Source organism: Cyanistes caeruleus, chromosome 1, assembly GCF_971803275.1.
Source record: "Cyanistes caeruleus chromosome 1, bCyaCae1.hap1.1, whole genome shotgun sequence".
NCBI classification, from domain to species: Eukaryota; Metazoa; Chordata; class Aves; order Passeriformes; family Paridae; genus Cyanistes; species Cyanistes caeruleus.
Window position 1 is genome coordinate 132,655,109 of NC_141701.1, and position 21,499 is coordinate 132,676,607.

General features: G+C 35.7%; 1 protein-coding gene across 4 annotated transcripts in view; it reads left to right on the forward strand.

The window, feature by feature from the left end:
* The window catches only part of LOC111924161 (macrophage mannose receptor 1-like), a 60,756-nt gene extending 39,924 nt beyond the window's left edge, over window positions 1-20,832 (forward strand). For all 4 annotated transcript variants that reach the window (XM_086859216.1, XM_023920248.2, XM_023920246.2 and 1 more), the window contains 17 exons: window positions 781-868; window positions 1,786-1,930; window positions 3,535-3,576; window positions 3,692-3,855; window positions 4,779-4,846; window positions 5,788-5,888; window positions 6,399-6,541; window positions 7,236-7,350; window positions 9,748-9,917; window positions 11,942-12,044; window positions 12,921-13,150; window positions 14,267-14,432; window positions 14,783-14,935; window positions 15,787-15,903; window positions 17,386-17,553; window positions 20,039-20,095; window positions 20,485-20,832. In XM_086859216.1, coding sequence (XP_086715342.1) covers window positions 781-868; window positions 1,786-1,930; window positions 3,535-3,576; window positions 3,692-3,855; window positions 4,779-4,846; window positions 5,788-5,888; window positions 6,399-6,541; window positions 7,236-7,350; window positions 9,748-9,917; window positions 11,942-12,044; window positions 12,921-13,150; window positions 14,267-14,432; window positions 14,783-14,935; window positions 15,787-15,903; window positions 17,386-17,553; window positions 20,039-20,095; window positions 20,485-20,735 — 2,281 coding nt within the window. In that variant the 3' untranslated portion in view covers window positions 20,736-20,832. The remainder of the gene's footprint in view (window positions 1-780; window positions 869-1,785; window positions 1,931-3,534; window positions 3,577-3,691; window positions 3,856-4,778; window positions 4,847-5,787; window positions 5,889-6,398; window positions 6,542-7,235; window positions 7,351-9,747; window positions 9,918-11,941; window positions 12,045-12,920; window positions 13,151-14,266; window positions 14,433-14,782; window positions 14,936-15,786; window positions 15,904-17,385; window positions 17,554-20,038; window positions 20,096-20,484) is intronic.
* Window positions 20,833-21,499: the final 667 nt, after the last annotated feature.

Genomic DNA, 21,499 nt, shown 5'->3' on the forward strand with positions numbered 1-21,499 from the left:
TGTCTGTGTCAGAGAGAAAAAGCATAGAGCTGATGAAATAGCAGGAGTTGTATGACTAGCAGCAAGAACCTCAAAAGCTAATGCCGAAATGGCATTGGCAAGGTATCTAGTTAATGCAACATTTATCATCTGAAGTAAAGCTATTTACTGTGGAGTTGTTGATGTTATAAAATTACTACAGATGCCAGTTGTTTTCAAGTAAGTGTACAAAAATGGTAACAGTTTAATAGAATTGTACATCCCTGGTTAACCAAGACTGAAACATCCTGCCCCTGCAAAATGCTATGACCATAGTAGAATCCTAGCTGTGTTTTTACAGTAAGGAAGAGGTCTCAGATGCTTCGTTGTCACAAATTGACTGAATATATTCAGGTAAATCAGTAAAGTGTGTCTTCATTAGTTGGAGGTGATATTTTTAGAATGATTTAACTGCAGAAAGTAACTCTCTGAAAACTGCAAGTGCCTTTACAGAGAAAATGAGGAGTTGAGAAATGGAGCAACAGTAGCCAGTGAACTATTATACAAAAGTATTAAGCCACTTTATGTACAGGAGTTGTATGTACAGGTAATTTTCTTGATCTGTATTTCAATCTGAGTTAATTTATAATGATAACAACTAGAAACAACTGCATTTTAATTTATCTTCACCTTGGTTGTTATTGTTTTTAACAGCATTAAGTTCTCCTAAGAGAACTCTTAACTGTACTAAATGATAGATAGTAAAACATATTGTAATGCCCTTAATGCACTTATTAGTATTGTTTTTTGGGTTTTTTTTAGAAACAATGGCTATTACCACCAGACTTTCTGGATGGGTTTATATTACTTGAATCCTGATGATGGCTTTGCTTGGAGTGATGGATCTCCAGTGAGTAATTAAATTTTCCACAGCTATTATTTTGCATTCCCTGTGCTTCTCAGGTGTGTTCAGAATATGGGTTTCTGTGAATCACAACCCTCTGTATCCTGCTTTCTCTAGGAAAGCTAATGAATATAAAGTTCATGGCTTGATTTTTCTTGGCTAAAACATACTGATTTTTGATAAGAAGATACATATTGAATCAACAAGGAAACTAAACACATGTACACTAAAAGGATGTTCTGATAAATGCAAGGGTTTTTTGTATAAAGTAGTTTTTCTTTAGTTGTTCTTCTCTTTGCTTATTATCTGCGTATCCATGGTTTACATTCCATGGAGATAGAGACACTTTTTTAATGCTAGTTTGAGTTGCTGGACTTTAAACTAAGGTATAAAACTGTAGAAGCAATAGTGACTTTAGAGTTGAAGGAGTACTTGATGCAAGGTTGGTCAATATATATTGATGGCAATTTACAGTACAGACACCTGAAATTTCATTTTATATAGGAAAATTAGAATAGCAGCAATACTTTGCTGAGGCAAATGCCAACATTTTCATTATATCTGAATAATATCCTGTTTTACTCATATTGTGTATTTAATTAATATGAAAATGTAGCGTGCCACAATATTGTTATTAAATGTATTTTAGGTTTAGAATTTAGAATTTAGGTCCCATAGAAAATATTGATATTCTTCCCAGTGTGAACAAAAATAACTGTTACTTAAGCTGCAATCTATTTGCTATCTGAAAAAAAGTTTGAAATTTCACCATTTGAACAGGAGAATTCTGATTTTCTCATACCTAAATTTTTAACCTGACAATAGGAACAATTTTTAGGTCTGTGCTTTGATGCTGTCTCCTCCCTCTCTCCCTTATTTTATTTCCATATAACAGAATCTTCACAAAACTTCTTCTGTCGTAGGTGAGGTATGAAAACTGGGGCTTTGGAGAGCCAAATAATTATCAAGGAGCTGAACTTTGTACAGAGATCAGTGGTGATTACAGCATGCTTTGGAATGACAGGCACTGTGATTATATGTATGGATGGATTTGCCAAATAAGAAGAGGTATTGCTTACTCCTGTGCAGTAATGAAATAAGAAGATATATTCAGTTGATTTTTACTTTAACTTTAAGAAACAGAGGATTTCAAAAGCCCTTTATAAGAATAGTTCCCTGTGAAATGTGAAACATCATAGTGGTATAAGGATTTCCATGTTTTTGAGATATTTAAAGATGCAGAGCCTTTAGCACCTTGCTGGGATTTCTCACGGCTCTTTCTCTATGATTTCAAAAAGGGTAATGCGATACTTGATAAATTGGGAATGTTACTTCGAATATTCATGTTCACATTTTACTTTTCAGTTAGAAAATTCATGCCTTCTTCAGAAAATCCTATTATGGATATGTTTTTCTGAGTTGAGTTTCAAGTTATTAGAAATTAGTTTGCAAATCAGCTCACATACTTGTTTTTTTAATGTGTGAAAAATCCCCCCTTCACCTGCTTCAGGTGCTGTTTTGTCTGCTAAGAATGTGTTGCTTCAGGATGGGGCCTGGTTTTGAGATACTTTATTTCCATATTCACATGTTGATTACTTGCTAAATTCTCATGAGATATGTGTTTGGATGCTTTTTATTTACTGAAGACATTAAGACAACATTTATAATTTAGGGAACACTTGAGTTCTACTAGCAGTGCATTTATTTAAATTTGAGCTTTTTAGAAAGTGCACATTTGAGTGTTTTACTGCGTTTTTACAGTGGGATGGAGAGGAGCAAAATAAAGATGCTGCATTAGATTACTGACAATAAATATCAGTTCTGCCTTATATTGGTAAAATAATTCTTTAGGCATAGATATTTTTAATAGATGTCATTATTGTGAGATTGTATTTTTGCACAAAACTAATTGTTAAGCCTAAACTGACAGAGTTTTCCTGAATAATAAATTGCTTTCCTGAGATACCGTTGCTGACATCCAAGATGCCATGTTCATGATGCCATAGTAAAAACAAAAAAGGGAATTCTTTAGTCTAAAGTTGTATGGTTTTTTGTTTGTTTTTTTCTTTTTTCATAAGGGACCAATTAAATTCTTGAGATCTTTTCCAGTGAGAATTTATCTAGGGAAATTTTTAAGATCAAGGTAGAAGTTACTGTCAACCAGAGAAAGATGGAAAGAACCTCACTCTGTAGTAGTTAGGGCACAACATCAGATAACAACCCAGCCTGCATTCCTGATGCCTCTGGTTAAAGCCAGAATTCAAGTACTTGTGACCAGGGGAAAAGAGAGTGGGAGATCCAGGACAACTGTCTTAACAGAGTTAATGCTTTGGGACATAAGGTTTACTGCTTTCAATGAATAAAAAACTTACTTGATTCAGGTTTACTGCTTTCAATGAATAAAAACTTACTTGATTCAGGTAAAGTTCAAGGTATTTATAATACTTGCATGTAAGGAATAACCTCAGGGAACAAGACTATATATTTAAAATTGAATAGGATACAAGAAATAAGAGATTTTGGCTATTTAGTTTCTTCTACATTTTGGTGTCAAATCCACTGCTAACTGTGAAAGTCAATGTCAGCATTAACACATGCCTATCAGTCACAGTAAATATATTATTTTCAGACAGAAAATATGTTATCATAATAAATATTTTTTTTTCTCACAGGGGCAAGTGTGAAGCCTGAACCAACAGAATCTCCTGCACCCGGTAGGTGTTACTGCTCTTTGTGTGTGTGTGTGTTCAAAAGCATTGTTAAAATTTTATCAAGGAGGATGTCTTGTATCTCAGGATCTGTATAGTTAGCTTGGCAATTATCTTACAGAATACAAGACTACTGAGGATGGATGGATCATACATGAAGATAAACAGTACTATTTCAGCACAGAGACTGCTCCTATGGAAGAGGGTCGTGAGTTCTGCAAAAAGAACTTTGGAGACCTTTCTGTCATTGAGAGTGAAAGTGAAAGGAAGTTCCTCTGGAGATATGTAAGAAAAACCATTAATATTATGGTATAAACCATGCAAAACAAGTGAGCATGGGCACAAATCCTTTCCACCAAGGTGTTTTCCCTACAAGTTTTGATGGTGAAATTACAGTTACACTAAGCCAGATTAGTATGAAGAACAAATTAATGCTAATTTTTAAGGGATCTGTGGCTTCTTTTTAGCAAAAGGTGTTACACTGGTGAGCCGTGATTGTGTAGGATTTCTGAAGTAGTGGATCAAAGCAGAAATTGACTTACATGCAACACTAACAAGTGTTAACAAACTTTAGATCTTGTCTGTTTATCTGGGCTATAGCCTATCTAGTGGTCTCTTTTTGGTCCTCAAGTTTGCTCCTTTGCCTCCTTGGTTGTGAAAATATAATTATGGAGCTAGAGGAAACTGGGGCATGGATTATGCCATGAGAAAAAAAATTTTAAATCCTATTTCCTTTATCATTGGAGTGGTTTGCTTTTTATGCTGCCTGAGGCCAACTCATTTTTAATCAGGAATATGCTGATTTGTTGTATTTGAACTACATAGAGCATTTTCTGAGCTGGCTGAAGAGTGACAGTGAGAAGACACAAGGACATGTATCAATTTATATCCAAAACATAGGGGCTTGTCTTTGCAAGAAATTTTTTTTTCTCACTTTGCAAGTGAGATAAAGTACACTGCAGAGACTGTGCAATAGGTGCTGATTTCAGTGGCTTTCAGGTGAAGCTGTGAGAAGTGTTGATACAGTGACCACACCTTTTGACCAATGGTGAAGTTTGACTGTGGACTGCTGTGAGCTGCTTTAACTTAAATGTAGCTGGAGAATATATCCAGTTCATATCCTCTGTCAGTTAGAGGTATATTACCCATCAGTAACATTTTATGTGACAATAGAGGACATTTGTAAAATACTAATTTCTTCATTTTAGATACTGAAAAATGGCAAAGAGGATGCATATTTCATTGGTTTACAACTGAGTATTGACCAACGTACCAGGTGGGTAATAGCTAGTCTTGAGCCTTAAACATGATTATCTTCTCAAGTGGTTTAATTACATCTTAATTTAGGTCTAGATTATCCAGAAGAAATATTTAATGTTTCCTAAATTCACTCAAAGACAGATGAAAAATTACACTGGACCTAGTGTATTTTGAATTTTCATTTGGGAATTCTAGTTTTCTTTATTCTGTGATTTATACTGAAAATACAAATCGATGTCTGAGCTGTAAATGTATAAGACCTCTGGTTGGTAAAAATGTTCCTTTTTCCCATCCTTAACTTGAGAACAGAGTCTAATAAAGGAAGAAATGAAACCTATTTTCTTTTACTAGAACCATCATAGCTGTTGCACAGTGAGGTCAAGCAGGTTTTCTGCAAGCCTTTCTGAATGACAGTATGCAGCACCATAGTGGTTTTGGCATGTGATATTTATTCAGATTCAGTTCAGTCTGTGTTTGAAGTGTCTGGAGAGATGCCTAGTAGTTCTCAATTCTTCTTATAGTCCACAGTAACAATGAGGGACCTCCAGAGGATGATTAGAATGTTAGGTGAGCCTCTGAGAATGAGGTGTTTCTGCCTTTCTGGTTTTGTAGAGACCCTAAGATGGATATACTTTTAAGTACCTTGTGCATGTGTCTGAAGGATGAACCTGGGTACCTCTGTCACTTGCAGACCACTAGAAAGATGTTTAATAATTTTCCTGGTTACAATTTTGTTCTTCATTGCCTAATCTTACATGAATGTTCATCTTTTTCAATGTTTGTATGTTACCTTGTATGTCATTGAGCAGAGAATAAGTTTAATGCAACTAGTAAAGAGGCAATTTGTACACTTTACTATGAACAGCTATATTAAGCATATTGAAAAATTGCTTCTTTAACATGGAAGAAGTTCTATTTTATGTTAAAGAAGCATTTTTTTGGATTGTTTTTCTTCAGCTGGATGGATGGCACTCCAGTGAATTATTTGGCATGGGCACCACATGAACCAAACTTTGCAAATAATGATGAAAACTGTGTAGTTATGTATAAGAATTTAGGTGAGTTTTGTATGTTCTTTCATTAATTTCATTATTTGTGTGTGTGTATGTGACAATATTTTTTTACTTCTGTAAAGCACCTGTTCCTCCTTTTGTTTTTTTCTCTTTTCCAAAAACTATTGAAGTAGACCATAGTATTACTTACAGGACTTAATAATTTTGTACTCTTGTGCTTACCTTTAGCCTAACATGGGGAGGATCTGATAGAGGTCTGTGGCTAGAGGTCTGTGGTTGTGATTGCTGGTTTATATTTTTTATTAATATTGACCTAATGTGTCACTATGAAATTTCTGGTACCTGGCTCTAAAAAGCTTTTAACACTCTGTAATTACAGTGTGTATAAAGTGACATATTTTTCCTAGACACTGATATTGAATAATAATAAACTGTGAGACAGCTTTGATCTTATCTTTCAACTAAAAGCACTGTATGTGAGAATGAGTGAAACTGATTTCCATTAACCAACTTGAGATGTGGTGTCATACAGTTCCCCATTTATCTTACACCCAGGATTTTGGAATGACATAAACTGTGGCTATCCAAATCCCTTCATATGTGAAAGACACAACAGTTCCATTAATTCAACTGTTCCTCCAACAACACTTACAACTCCAAGAGGATGTCGTCCAGCTTGGCTTTCTTTTCGTAATAAGGTACCATAACAAATACGGTCCATGCTGGACCTTTGGCAAAGCATTAAAGAGAAAACAAGGGAATTTTTAAATCATACTGTTTCTTATTGATACAAAATACTGTTATTTTTATGCAGAGAGCTATGACACATGCATGCTTTGCTTTGTTTGCCCATCCATTGTTTTGCAGGAAAAGTGCTTTTCTGATGCTTCTAATGAAGCAAATTCAGTAGCAGCTGATGAAAGACAATTCTCTAGTTAGCTCTCCAAATCTTTTGATACACATTTAGTCAGAGTTCCTAAAGTATTGATGCCTTGATCTTGGTGTTTTTTAACCAAACTGTAATGCTTTTTACTGACTACATTTTGTCTTCCTTAACTTTACTAACATTGTAGAATAAAATTAATAATCAGACAGGCTAAGTTCAGTCACACACAACTTAGCACTGTTATCTATCTATAGAAAAGTCAGGATTTGTTTATATTCTAGGGAATTCAGATCAAATCTAGCTGTTGAGCAAAACGTTTTAATGAGACTTCTAATTTTATATAGGACCAGGAGTAATGAAAAAGCTCATTTAAAGTTCAATGTATTTTTTCAGATAAATGCATTATTTTGCTGCCTTTTCTCCATCCTGCTCTGTTTAAAACAGCGATCATCAGTTGAGGGATATTGGAGTAAAGATAATATAAAGAGAATTTGTTCATATTTTAGTGTTATAAAATATTTGGATCTACAGAAGAGGAACGTGTTACTTGGCATGCTGCACGAACAGCTTGCATGAATTTAGGAGGAAACCTGGCCTCGATCCCTAATGAACAAGTGCAAGGTACTGTGCACAGTTTTGTAACAACTACATGAGATGACATTTAATCCTTACAGAATGCCTGGGGTTTTTGTCTGAATACAAACAGATTTGAATAATGGTTGCACATATGATTTTTGTTCCAAAACATATAACTTTTAGAAATCTACAATGAAGTCTTCACTTGAATCTACCAAATTTTAGTCCTGGCTCAGAGATATATATATGTGTATATTGTCCTGGCAGCCAAAGAAGTGTCTTTTCCTGCTTGTACCTGATGCCAGCTGGACCCTGCAATTTCCATTCCAAACAATGTGGTTTCATGAGGTGGCATTAACTTGCTGCATGGCTCTCCTATAAAATCAAGCAGAACACCTTTAGGATGAGAACTTACCTGTGGGCAACTTCAAACAGCCTAGAGAGCTCATGCACATGCCCAGAGCTCACCACACAGTGCCACTCTTTTCACTAGAGGAGCTTGTAATGAGCCCAAGAGCTGCATCCATGCCCCAGGGAGATGAGCAGGGGAAAGCTGCCTCATGCTTGAATAAACAAGGCACATGTCCAAACTGAAAATGGGGGAAGACCTTGAGAGATGTTAGATTGACTTTGATAGACAGACCCCTTTTTTAAGGCATACTATTTTATCCTACGTGTGAATGTGATGCTGCAAAACACACATTGTGAACACAAGAGAGCACACTGAAAACTCAGCCATTGTAAAACAATTCATTGAAGTCTGAGCAATTCAATCGTTTTAATTTAAGCTGTTGATAAGAACTTAGTACTAATTATGTTCTCCACTTGTGAAGAGCTGTAGAATCAAACTTTCAAACAGTTATATTCTTATCCTATGTAATTTCTGCAGTGCAAATTTCAGGTGGTTAGTTCATGCACAGGACTTGAATTCTAGGTAAGAGAAATGAGCAATGGAGCTATTAGCACACAACTATTATCACTGCAGGAAGTGCAGGCATAAAGGCTTGAGTTCCTTTTCAGCTTCTGGCAGAACAACAATGTTAATGTTTGGCAAAGAAACCTACAGGTTTCATTCCTCGAGGAGTAAGATGCATACATTTAAAAATGCTGAAGGTGATGCCATTTAGGTTTTGCCTTTTTTTTCTTTTTTATGTTCTTTGTATTCTTCACACATATATTTGTAGCTCTGTAGTTCATTGTATTAGTGGCCAGTTTTCCCAGTACTTTTCCATGGCCTTTCCTTAAGCAGGACAGAACAAATTCCAGAGCTCCAACCCTCAGAGGGTACAAGACTCAGTGCTTTTGTGGCTCTTCCCGGGAACCAAGGCTGAGAGCAACCCATTTTCACTGACCAAGTACAAGAGGGACTCCAGAGAACAGGCTTGACCTGGTGTGGGAATTGCATCACCACTTGTCCTCCTTATTGCTGCTTTTATCAATTATGCTAATTTCTTAAAACCTATAAAAATGTACTCACCCCTGGGGGAGGGGGAAGGTGTGGGCTGTTGTGGACATCCTTCCATAACTGCCTCTGAAGGCCTTCAAATAAAGATCCCCTTTAATATTACCATTACCTCCTTACTAAAATTATCTCAAGTTTCATTTCCAGGTTGGGAAAAAGGAAACAAAGGAAGGTGAATGATTAACACAGCAGGCAGAAATTAATCTATTATTTTCAGAGGAAAAAAATTCATAACCATAACTGCAGCAGTTGGCAGAAGACACGGTATATCCATTTTATCACCACATTCAATGAATCATGGATTAGTGGATTGAATACAATTCATAATGCTCATAATGGATGAATATCAGCTGACCTAGCCACTGTAGCTAAGACACATCAGCATCCACCTGGACTGTGCAAAGCTGTGATAATTTATTTGCTTGTATTTAATAGTTCTGTTCAGTCTCATCTGAACTCATTTCCCCTTCATTTTTCTGCCTGCCAAGGCAGTGCAGGCTACTGTCCAGCTGTCCAGGGAGGGAAGAAACACTCTCCTGGTTCTGGAACAGCACTGCTTGTGCAGATACACTGATGTCAGGACCTGGTGGTACTGTTGTATCACTGGGGGCAACCACTCTTGTGGGATTATCAAAAATGTATGTGGTCCCCACAGCTATTAATGTCTTGAACTAGGATTCAAAAGTGTCCTGGGATATTATCAAAACTATTTCTGTCATGTTTTTGGGGTTCATTCCAGTACCAGCTTAGATACTTTAATGAAGGATTTTTCCCAAGTCCACAGTTATCTATCTAGTTTCCAGTTCATCAAACTCAACATTCATCTCCTTTTCATCTCACCTGCTTGTGTTACCAGCAGTGGAGTGTTCAGTATTTCAGGAAAAGTATTTAATACCACCAATCTCAGTCAGTGAAGCCAAAAATTTCAAATGTCCTAAATTAATAATATTTCTTTTTCTCTTTGCATTTTTTTATTCTAGCTTTCCTTACCTTCCATTTAAAAGATTTTGTCACTGAGACATGGATTGGATTAAATGATATAAATCATGAAATGAGGTTCCTCTGGACAGATGGAACAGGGGTTTACTTTACAAACTGGGCCAAAGGCTTCCCATCAGGACATATGGATTTATATGCATATAGCGGCCAGGTAAATAGCAATCACAGATTGTTCACAGAAATTTGCTTTTATGGAATCACAGCATCATTTAGGTTGCAAAAGGCTTCTAAGATTGTTTAGTTCAACTGTTAATACAACACTTCCAAGGCCACCACTAAACCATGTCCCTAAGTGCTGTATCTATACATCTTTTAAATACCTCTGGGGCTGGTGGCTTAACCACTGGACAGCTTTTTCCAATGCCTGAATACTCTTTTGGTAATGAATTTTTTTCCTAATATCCAATCTAGTTATGCCAATTTCTTAGCACAATTTCAGGCCATTTCCTCCTTTCAGATCACTTGTTATACTAAGGAAAAGAGAACAATTCCCACCTCTCCTAAGACTGGATTCATGCATTTGTGATGATTTTAGACATATTGCTGCTTGACTTACTGCCTTCATGCTTGTACACATGTTGAATATAAATCCAGGTAGAGTGAATGGTTTTGAGCCCTTGTGCAGTTGCTGTACCAGCTGGTGACAAGATCTGTGGAGTGCTCATGCAAAGACTTGTTTCTGTTTTCAGTTCTCTGTGTTTGTGAAGGCTACACAGCTTTTGTGCTCAGCCTGTGTTTTCTCATGGGCTGTGTAAAGAGGGCAGTGGTTCTCCTGCCCCATGGCATTTTCCCAAAAGAAGAACAATGAGAGCATCCTCCTAATCCTCTGGTGGCAGCTGTGATGGAACTTGGCAGGTTTCCCAGCTGGAATGTAGTTTGCAAGGGGACATTTACAAACATTCCCCTGAAACAGGTGTCTCACATATAAACAAATAAGGGAATACTGCCAGTCACAGTTGCAGAAAGGACATGAGTCTATAAAAAGACAGCCATTCAATTTATACAAGGGGAAAACACCCCAAATACTAGAAAATCACTGTCTCTACTCTGTCAAACTGATCTGATAGGTCACAGAGTTCCTTTCTCTCTGATCATATGTGTGTAGATAGTAGTAGTTCTGTACTCTGGAACTACAGCACTTTATAGTGCTAACTCTATTTCTCTTGAATTATGTGTTTAATATAGAAATTATATTCTTATATATAATACATTTTTCCATGTGTTTGAAATTAGCATCTGTGAGCTTCTTATTTCTAAAGGAGGAGGAAAATTTGGAGTTCAAAAGGAAAATATTTTGAAAATGCTACTTCTCAAAAAAAAAAAAAAGTTTGTCTCTTTTTTTAAGTAATAGGATTTTTATGAAGTCTTATGTGACATCTTATTAAGTCCCTTTTTCATAAATTTTAGATTTGTTTTTATTTGATCTTAGCAAAAATGTTATCATAATTAGTACAAATCAGTACACAGCTGTTCAGTTTGAAAGATTTAAATCCCAATGCTTTTCACCCACAAATGAAGTAATTATCAGAACATCTTCTTGTGGACAGAAAAAAAGCAAACAAGTAAACAGAATAAAATAAGTATATGTTTCCTTGCACAAAGCCTCTTGTAACCCTGCAGGCTTTTGCACTAATCACTGTTTATTTAATATGTGCCAATCTAATTTCAAGCTCTTGTGTCCATGTCAAAGAAGTTGAAATGTCACAGTAAGGATGGTACTGACAGAGCAGTGGGTGCCTTTGGGCATGAGCTGTTCTAACTTACCTGTGTGTATCATTAGAGCTTGAAACAATAATTTGTTGCATTGTACTTCAAGGGTTCTGTTTTTTTTATGGGGCAAAGTTACCTGGTCTTTTCTACAATGATTGATCTAATTTCTCCTTATATTGTGATTCCTCTCCATCCTGTATGCCTGAGGTCTGAGAATATTAGAACTTCTCTGGTCCTCTTTCTCACCCCAATGTAGTGCAATAGAATGTAACAAATTTGTGAAGTTTAAGGGGAATAGAACTTCCACACCACTTGTGTAACTTAAAAATTGTGCTCTTAAATGTTAAAAAGGTATGAGAGTAAAATTACAGCATTAGTTGTGTCTGAAGATGTAAAGGGGGACAAAAGGTTCCTATCTGCTTTTTCTAGCTATTTTTAACTAATGTTGTATCTCTTTGCTTCGAGGCTGATTGTGTTGCCATGAAAAACAAACCTGTTAAGGAAGCAGGGAAGTGGGCTGATCAGAGTTGTGATAACAGCAGAGGATATATATGCCAAATTAATGCAGGTACTTCCCTTTTTAGTTAAAAAAACCTTATTTTAAATTTTTTTTCCCCCCAGGGAATTGATTAAATATGTGTATTTAAACATAATTTTGCTTCTAGTAAAGATAAATGCACAAATTGTTCTTCAGGCAGGAACAAAAGGGTCAAATAGTCAAACGTGTCAGAAGTCTGGTTAGTCACTGCTCTCATCTGACCCTTCCCAGCAAATGATGTGTTGCTATTTTCCTGAACTGGAATTTGTATCTACATCTTTGTGTCTAGTATGACCCTTGATATGACATTTGTTCCATAGTTTTTTTAATTTTCTGAGCACATTGACTTTCAAAACATGTTGTGGAAAATACTGGTTTGTACACACAGCATGAACTGTCTGGAGTGAGACGGTAACTCATCTGCACTGAACTTGAGCAAAATCACCTCCAAAAAAAAAGAGATTATAATATTTAAATCTAGCATCTGTTTAAGTATGTGAGTAATTTTTAAGGCCTGGTTGGCTGTGAACATTTTATTTCTCGGGAAAATATCCTTGAAAAGCTGAACAGTTTCTGCAAACCATTTCATTAGATGAAAAAATTTATGACTAAAGTTATGACCTAGTCCTAATTTCCATAATACTATCCTTGATGATTATCCAGAATGCTCCTTTACTCTTCATCAGAGGTTGCTTTAAGCATCTCTTTTCCTTTCTGCAGCTTTGTAATTGAATTTTACTACTGATGCTGGGTTAAAGAATAGTGCATTTAACCCATGCTGATTATGAATCAGGGAATATGAAATAAAGAAGGAAGACTTTTGTTTAGTTCTATTTATAACCACAGTGAAATCATACCCCCATTTTGAGGAAGTAGATGGATCTTTTTTCATCCTTTATTTTACAGATGCTGAATTTCTGCCTTCAACAACTTCATCCCCATCCAACATTATCCATTATGGGAATAGTAGTTACTTGTTCATCCATACCAAAATGACATGGGAGGATGCACGAAAAAGCTGCAAACAAAATCAGTTTGACCTTTCCAGTATCTTAGACCCCTACAGTCACTCATTCCTGTGGCTGAAGATATTAAAGTATGGAGTACCTGTGTGGATTGGTCTTAACAGTAATGTGGTAAGAACATTAATCTAATTGAACATGATGCTGCTTCTCTCATGGGCAAATCAGGAACTGAAAAGTCTTATCATCTCTCTTTACTTTAGCTTATTTGTTTATATCTTGGACCTTAATACTTCTTTGTGCTGTCAGAGGAATCCATCTTTTTCTGTTAATCTGATTAAATTGTATATATTGCATGTGCTTTTCACACTTTTTCTATGATATCCCTGTGCACTTCCAAATAAGGCATATTAGGCTAACATCTTGGAATATCTCTTTATATATATCAGGTATAAATGTGATAAATATGTGATATGAAATCATCATATTTTAGAATTTATAGAGGAAAACATCTATTTTAATAATGATACCTAATTTTGAGAAATATAAGAAAGTGCTATAACTATGAATATTTTAACATTTTTGAGGATAGTTAGCAAAATAATTAGTTTATATAGTTTAATTTTGTTTGTGTCCCCCTTCTCGGTTGTTTGGTATTTTAATACTTTCTGCATATTTAAATACAATGTTTTTTTCTTTCGGAACAGACCCTTGTCCCACACACTCCATTTGGCTGAGCAGATGAAATAACCCCAACTATATGAACATAACACATGTTCACATATCACATTTTTGTGATACACATAAATCGACATTTTTGATTCCCAAAAATCAAAATATGCCTCTAACATTAATCACCAGGATGAATCGCTGAGTTAAATCAGCTTTGGTGGGAAATTATTACAGTTTTAAATTTATTTCAACTTAAAATAAGCTGTGTCTTGAAACTTCTGGGGAAACAGCTAGTGCAAAAATTAGTCATCAGAATTTCACTCACAAAAATTATTTTAAATGAAAATATTATTAGTCCCAAATTAATGGTATTGTTAAGTTCAACATTAACTCCATGACACTTTGCATTTCCTTTTGCTGAACAGTACCTGTTGCCGTGCTGTATTTCTCAATAAACAACTGTTTGTCACAACAAAAATTTCAAAGTTTGAGATGCTTGTATTTTTTAATTAAGAAATATTATTATTAAGAAAAGCCCCAAGCCTATAAGCACAAAGTACTATATAGACAGAGTTGATTGATGGAATTTAATCATTCTGGTTGATGTTTTTTCCTCAGACCAATGGACATTATGAATGGATTGATAACTGGAAAATGAAGTACATGAAATGGGCTAAAGGGGAGCCAAAGCAAAAAATAGGCTGTGTCTATCTTGACATTACTGGAGTCTGGAGGACAGGATTCTGCAATGAAAGTTACTTCTCTGTTTGCAAAAAGTCTGATGGTAAGAACTTGAATCTGACCATTGCAATTACAATCAATATCTCATTAGAGATGCTGGGGCTTATTTCAAGAGCTAAATAGATGAAATCGTTAGAATTTACTTAGGTTGAATAGGGCTACTTTAAAATTAGGGCAAAAACGTAGTAAGAAAGAGCTAATATGACAATGAATAGCTGTCACTTTATATCAATAATGTTAGATAAATTTTGCAAAGCTTAGACTCACATTAATCTGCTGTTTATCCTGCTATTGAATAAACTTGTAATATCAAAAACCTCAAAAATCAAAAGGCAGTGAATATAAGTGAGTAGTCACTTTTTTTTTTTTTTTTTTTAAACTATTTTTAATCAGTTCAAGCTCCCACTGATCCCCCTCAGCTTCCAGGAAAGTGTCCTGAATCAGAAGGACATAGGTCTTGGATCCCTTTCCGAGGACATTGCTACTACATTGAATCTTCATCTTCAAGAAACTGGGCCCAGGCATCTTTAGAATGTCTTCGACTAGGTGAGTATCCTACTTTATGAGCACGTATTCCTGACTCGTTTTACTGACTGTGGGAAGCTGAACATGTGCTATGTGTTTTTGAGATTTCGATGATAGTCCGAATGTTGGACAAGGCAGTTGCATCCAATTATTGGCTTAATTTGGGAGGTGATGGAAAACCTCTGTCTACATATGGCCCACACTGTGTCTCATGCATGTGGGATCAGGCATGAGGGGAGCTTTGTGGCCTGAAGACCATGAAAGTGGAAAACAACAAAAGTGTTGTACTTTGACCCTTATAGGAGGTAAACAGTTTCATCCACAGCAGTCACTAAAGCTTATTTTAATTGAATTTGTATGTTTTGTGTTCTTGATCTAATTTCCCACTTGATTATTGCAGTTTTATGCCATGGGACTGAAAATTAAAGCTCTTTAGTCTGGATAATAAATGACTGAACTAGAGCTGTTGTGCAGTTTCATTCTCTCAACTTCCTTCTTTGGGAAAGGGATAAAGATTGGTTATGCTGGACTTCATGTGTCTGTAGCACTGTTGTTTATAGCATTGGTGGCAAGGTGTCTGGTGTCTGGTCTCCCACTGGATTATGCAGAGATCTCATTCACTCTCCAGCAGAACTGATTATAGCTTTATCCTCACTGGAAGTATATTGACATGTGGCCAACAAAAACCTAACAATGAAACCTAACAATGACAAATGTAGACCTCTGGTACTGGGTGAGAGGATTCTCCCTCTCTTCTCTAACACTCAGGTTTGTTCCTGGGTTCTCATGAAGTAGTTTGTTAACAGGACAATGAAAATTATTTCCACCGTGAAACATCTCTAAGGGATTTTTTCTTCCCCTGTGTCTTCCAGGTGCCACTCTGGTCTCAATTGAAGACCCAGCTGAAGCCAACTTTTTGACCTACAACCTTGAACCACTTGAAGGGAAAACATCAACATTTTGGACAGGAATGTACAGAAATGTGGATGGTACTTTCTCTACTTTTAGCGTCTTTTTTTTTACTGAATAATTACCACAAGCTATTTTACATGAGTGTGGAAAATTTCACATTATACTTCTGTAATAAGGAAGATAAAGCAAGATCGAATATGCAACAGGATGCTTTAATTAAATCCTAAATTTGATGATTGTTGACTTCAAATTAAAGCAATTAGTATTTAATTAGATATTCTAATAGCTATTAGATAGATAGAAAAAGCACAGCCTTGTACTGTTCAGGCAAAAAAATGCCGATATAACAGTCAGTGACAGGGTTGCAAAATAGTTCAGGTGACTTGTGGTGGGTTTTCTTGGATTTTGGAAGATTATTTTTACAATTGCCTACCCAAACACTTGAATGAGAAACTTCTTAGGGAAATGACAACTTTTTAATTACATTGCTTGAATCTTAGCCTAAAATAGTGAAAATTTTTGGCAATGGAAAGAGTTTGAGAGTAGTCATTGATATGCATGACACATAGAGAATACTGAGAATTACATAGAGAATTACTCATGTGGTGAATAGACACAAAAATATTTCTTAAAGTGGTTCTAGAGCAGTGTAGCACACTTCTTACAGTGATCATAGACAAGAGTTCTTCAGCTCTTCATTACAGCTCTAGTTAGTGATTATGGCAACTTCAGCATAACTGTAGCTAAATTTCATACCTTTATGTATGTATCCAGATTGTATTCAGTTTCAAAGTCCTCACATGAAGAGTGTCAGGAATTATAATAAAAAAAAAAAATCAAAACCAAAACAAATGCAAAATATATAGAATCTTATAAGAAATCAAAATAGAGTTTTCATGCTGAGTCTAAGAATCTGCTTGAGTACAACTTGCAGACACAAGGAGTACATTTATTCTAAATAAATAGCACTATTAAAAGAAAGAAAGAAAAAAGGAACCGGAAGGAAGAAGCAGAAAGTCCCAAGCATAGCTGAGCAACAGTGATCACAAGATTTTGGAAGGAGATCTATAAAAAGGAAAATTGTCTGTGTAAAGTTTGTGGAAATGAGCAGACACTGGAAAACAAATGGAATAATATTGGACCTAGAAAGACTTTAGTGTGGGCTTTGAAAAGAGTAACACAAAACCTTCCCACAAATGACTGAAATAAAGAGCATTCTAGTGAAGTTATGTTATATTTTAACATCACTTATTTCTATAAATGGAATAAATAATTGACACTGCAGCATTGCTATGACTTGTGGAGGATTCCTCTTGGAACTGTCTTGCCTTTGCAACACCATAAGCCAGATTTGTCTGCCATTTTCCAAGAATTGATATTGTATCATTTGCATAAAATCTTAGGGGCAACGTATGTCAGAAGTAAAGAGTTTAGTGTTCTGCCTCCAAAAGTGGTGACAAGTAAATTTCTCACAAAGGCAATAAATATGGAGCATGTGAAGGGGTCAGTATGGAAATTAATGCTATATTTTTTTCCGTATTCAATGTTTTTTCAATTAGGACAATGGTTGTGGCTAGACAACACTGCAGTGAATTTTGTCAACTGGAATGTAGGAGAACCTTCTTCTCAACAAAATGAGCACTGTGTTGAAATGTATGCAGACTCTGGGTATTGGAATAATTTCTATTGCTCTTCCTACAAAGGATATATTTGTAAAAAGCCAAAAAGTAAGTGCTGCATTTATGAATTAGTTTTATGTATGGATTATGCTCTCTGCATGCTAGTATTAGTAGAAGGCCATTACACACAATGCATTTCAGCTGGATGTTCTGAGATTTTATAAATGCCAAAGGATGCATATTTCCATGCCAACAAAAAGATAGAATGACTCTCATCAGAAAGTAGTTCTGGACAGTAGTCAAGTCTCTCAAGAATTGCTTTTAAAAGACTATGTTCATATCTTAACTGTATCCAGCATATACACTTGAAAAGTTTGCATGTTTTCTATCGACAGTTTTTGAGAAATCACAATGTAAGGACCATGCCTTGCAAACACAAATCTGTCTCATCTATATGCAAACATATTTCTCAGGGTATCCCCTCTGCTCTGCCTCTGGAGTAGGAATTGTTTATTTCCCTCTGCCAGTCTCATGTGCACGTGTTTTCTGAACATGGTGTTTCTATGAATTGAGGATTTTTGAAGTGTGAATTATTTAACAGCTTGGGATCTTTTGTCTCTGTGTCCTGTTGTGAAAAGATGAATGAATGAAAAGCAAAGCAAATAGCATAGTTTGAAAGTGCTAAACTGAAGGTGTCCTGAAATAACTGAATGTGCAAATTTGACAGTTGGGACATCTAGTACATATGTATTCCTAAAAGTCATCATAATAATTTCTTTCAGCATATACTGCAATACCAAAATCTCTTACTTATGCTTCCTAAGAAGGTTAAAATGCATAGCTGCAATATACCCACTTCCTCTTCAATACTGGAAATGAGAAAAATTCTGCTATCCTTTCTGTAAATTTGTTCTCATGCAAAATTATTCTTACTTACTCCAATGCTTGTAACGATGACTGTATCTTTTACAGGAAACACTGCAAAATCTCAGTATATCCACCCTTTCAGAGTCCATTTATCTGTCTTTTTTGCAGTCATTGACAAAAATTTTTAGATACAGGTACCAAATGTTAAAATAAATTGCCATTGTTTCTTTTTACCCATTCAATTCAAATATTTGTCCTTCTACTGGCATTCACCTGTTTTGATGCTGAGCCACTGCAAAGAGCTGAAGCAGATGAAAGCTAGCTACTTTTTTCTGGGATTAGCTTCAGCCAGTCTAGCCTACTGATCTGGAATGCCACAGATTCAACCTAATTCCAGTGTCAGTGCAAGGTTTATATAATCACTCACCCTGAAACAGGACACAATCTAGTCCTACATTGTCATAGAAATGCAGCTTTCCTTGGCATGGTTTTTCAGAACTGTGGCAATGCTCCATGTGCAGAATTTAAACAAACTGTTAAATAGCGACAAAGATTGTTAAAGAGCAATAAGTGCAGCATTAGAGGCATGGTTTTACCGAGCTGCACTGGCTATTGCTGGAGGTGTTTGCTATTTTCTGAAGAGACTGAAACACAGAAACATGACTGAAGTCTTCCCATAGATCTGTTTCATTTACTGAGCTAATTTTTTCCATTGTAATTTGAGAGTTCTGCAGCAGGTCTATACCATAAAGTATATAACTTTATTTCAGAAGTGATGAGGTGCTCAGCCTGGAGAAGTCTCTAGGGTGACCTTAGAGCACCTAACAGGGGCTCACAAGACAGCTGGAGAGGGGCTTCTTAAAAGGGCCTGTGGTGACAATGATTTACAACCTCCCTGGGCAGCCTTTTCCAGTGCTCAGTCACCCTCACAGTGAAAAAGCATTTCCTGATGTTCAGAGGGTGTTGCACAGTGTTGCCCACACCCTCTCTTCTATCAGTGGGCAGCACTGTGGAAAAGATGCAAGTGGGGACTGGTAAAAAGAATTTAAATTCCTGAGCTCACCTTTTTCAGAATAGAACATGATGTATTGATTCAAGATTTAGTAATAAACTTTATAACCACATGGCAAAATAAAGACTTCATCTTAAATGATGGCACATTTATCCAGCAAGCCAGAATTCATGGTCCAGGTGTTAAAATTTAAAGGAACTGCAAATCTTTAATTCAGATGTGATACCTGCTAGGACACTGTGAAGTTCATGAGTGATTTCAAGTGTCTATGCAGGTAAGCCATCAAAGTCTCTGGGCAAGCCAAATTTATTACACTTTCTATGTTTATATAACAAGTACTACAAGATTTTTTAATTATATTGAGGATTATGTTTGACCATGTCTATCCTCAAGATGATGTATAGATTTTCTTTCGGTTTCATTCTGATGTCTGCATCAATCTTCATGGAGCTTTTTGATATTCCTTCTTTTTTGCTAGTTTATGTAAATAACTACATATGAGATCAGGACACGTTAGACCATTGTGGTATGCCTTAAGCATGTATAATTTTATATGAACTAAACTCAAGTGTTTCCAGTATTCAGTTGTTTGTGTTACCATATACTTATCTGAGCATGATTTTCAGTGTGTTCCAAAATATAGAAATAAATGCTAAATAATGTAGAAATAAATAATAATACAAAAAAATAAAGTTCTTTTTTATTGTTTTCAAGTTCCAGCAACTGAAATGCCACCAGCATCTGAAATGCCACCAAGCATACCTACAATGGGTAAGAATCTTGTCTTTCAAGTTGAAAAAATTAGTCCCATATAAGATCATAAACAAAAAAAATTCTATTCTGTATTAAGTCTCTTAAATTTTCTGATATGCCCATGTACTGTACCTGTTTCCTAGGATGACAATGTTTCCTAGTAGTACACAATATACCCTATTAAGGTACATTTCCAAATGAAAATTAAAAAAAAAGGGATTTGTGATATAACACGCAATATTAGCGATTTAAAATCAAGTTATTTTATGTTGCTACCTTTTCTTCTCGTTACTTTGAAACAAATCAACCCCTATTTCTTAAGAGATCATGCACTCTAAAGAACTTGTTTCCAGTAATCAGATAAAGAGTACGCAGCATTCTCTTGATTTCTTCCTATTTGTTTTCAGCAATGAAAAAAGATGAGAAGGCTTCTACCCTAAACCACAGCAAAACGGGAGTTATAGTTGTTGTTGGTGTCATCATCCTAGTTGGAAGTGGTCTTGCAGGATATCTTTTCTACAAAAGAAGAAAGAATTGCTTGCCAACAAATGACAGCTTTGAGAATAATTTGTATTTTAATGGTGATGCAGTTCCTGGAATTAGTGACACAAAGGATCTTGTGACCAACATAGAGCAGAATGAACATGCAACACTGTAATGTAACAAAAGAAAATGTAATGTAATATGTAATATAAAATGTAATGTAATAAAATAAAATGTGCCTTGTTTTATTAAAATTATGCAATTAGAATGAAGCCAAAGGTATTTTCCTATGTGCAATTACTGTAACAGCCTGTTTCTGTGTGTGTGTGTAATGTCATACACTGCAGTTACTTTCTTTTGTAGTCATTACATAAGGTGAAAGATTTCAGATCTCAGGATTTGATGATCACACGGGTGAATGTGGGTCTTAAGAAAAGTGGTAGTGTTGACTAATTGTTAAATGGAACAATAGAAATGGATAAAATAAAGAAAGTAAAATATAGGTAGATCAACTTGAGGAAGGCACATGAGATTTGACATTTCTGCATCAGATTTATTTCAAACCATGCTATTGAACAGATACTCAAAGCTATTCAGTAAACATCTTCTAATTCTACCATTGTTCAAGTATTCCCATGAGCTAAAATACAGTCATAGTCACTACAGGATAAGTCTGTATTTGGGCACATTTCCCCTTTGAACCATGTGGGGGAAAAGACTCTATGATATTTCATTTCCTACAACTTCATAAAACACAGAAAACCAAGAATGTAGTATTTGTAGTTTATGTATTCTAGGATTTAATCAGGTAAAATCTGGAGGCAGATCTCTGGAGTGGAAAAGTGTGGTTGATATTAGCTGCCAGTTTTGGCTGGCCACAAGTGGGTTTGTTGGTGAGAGGTGATGAGGATCATGGCAAGACTTCCTTCTTACCAGGCA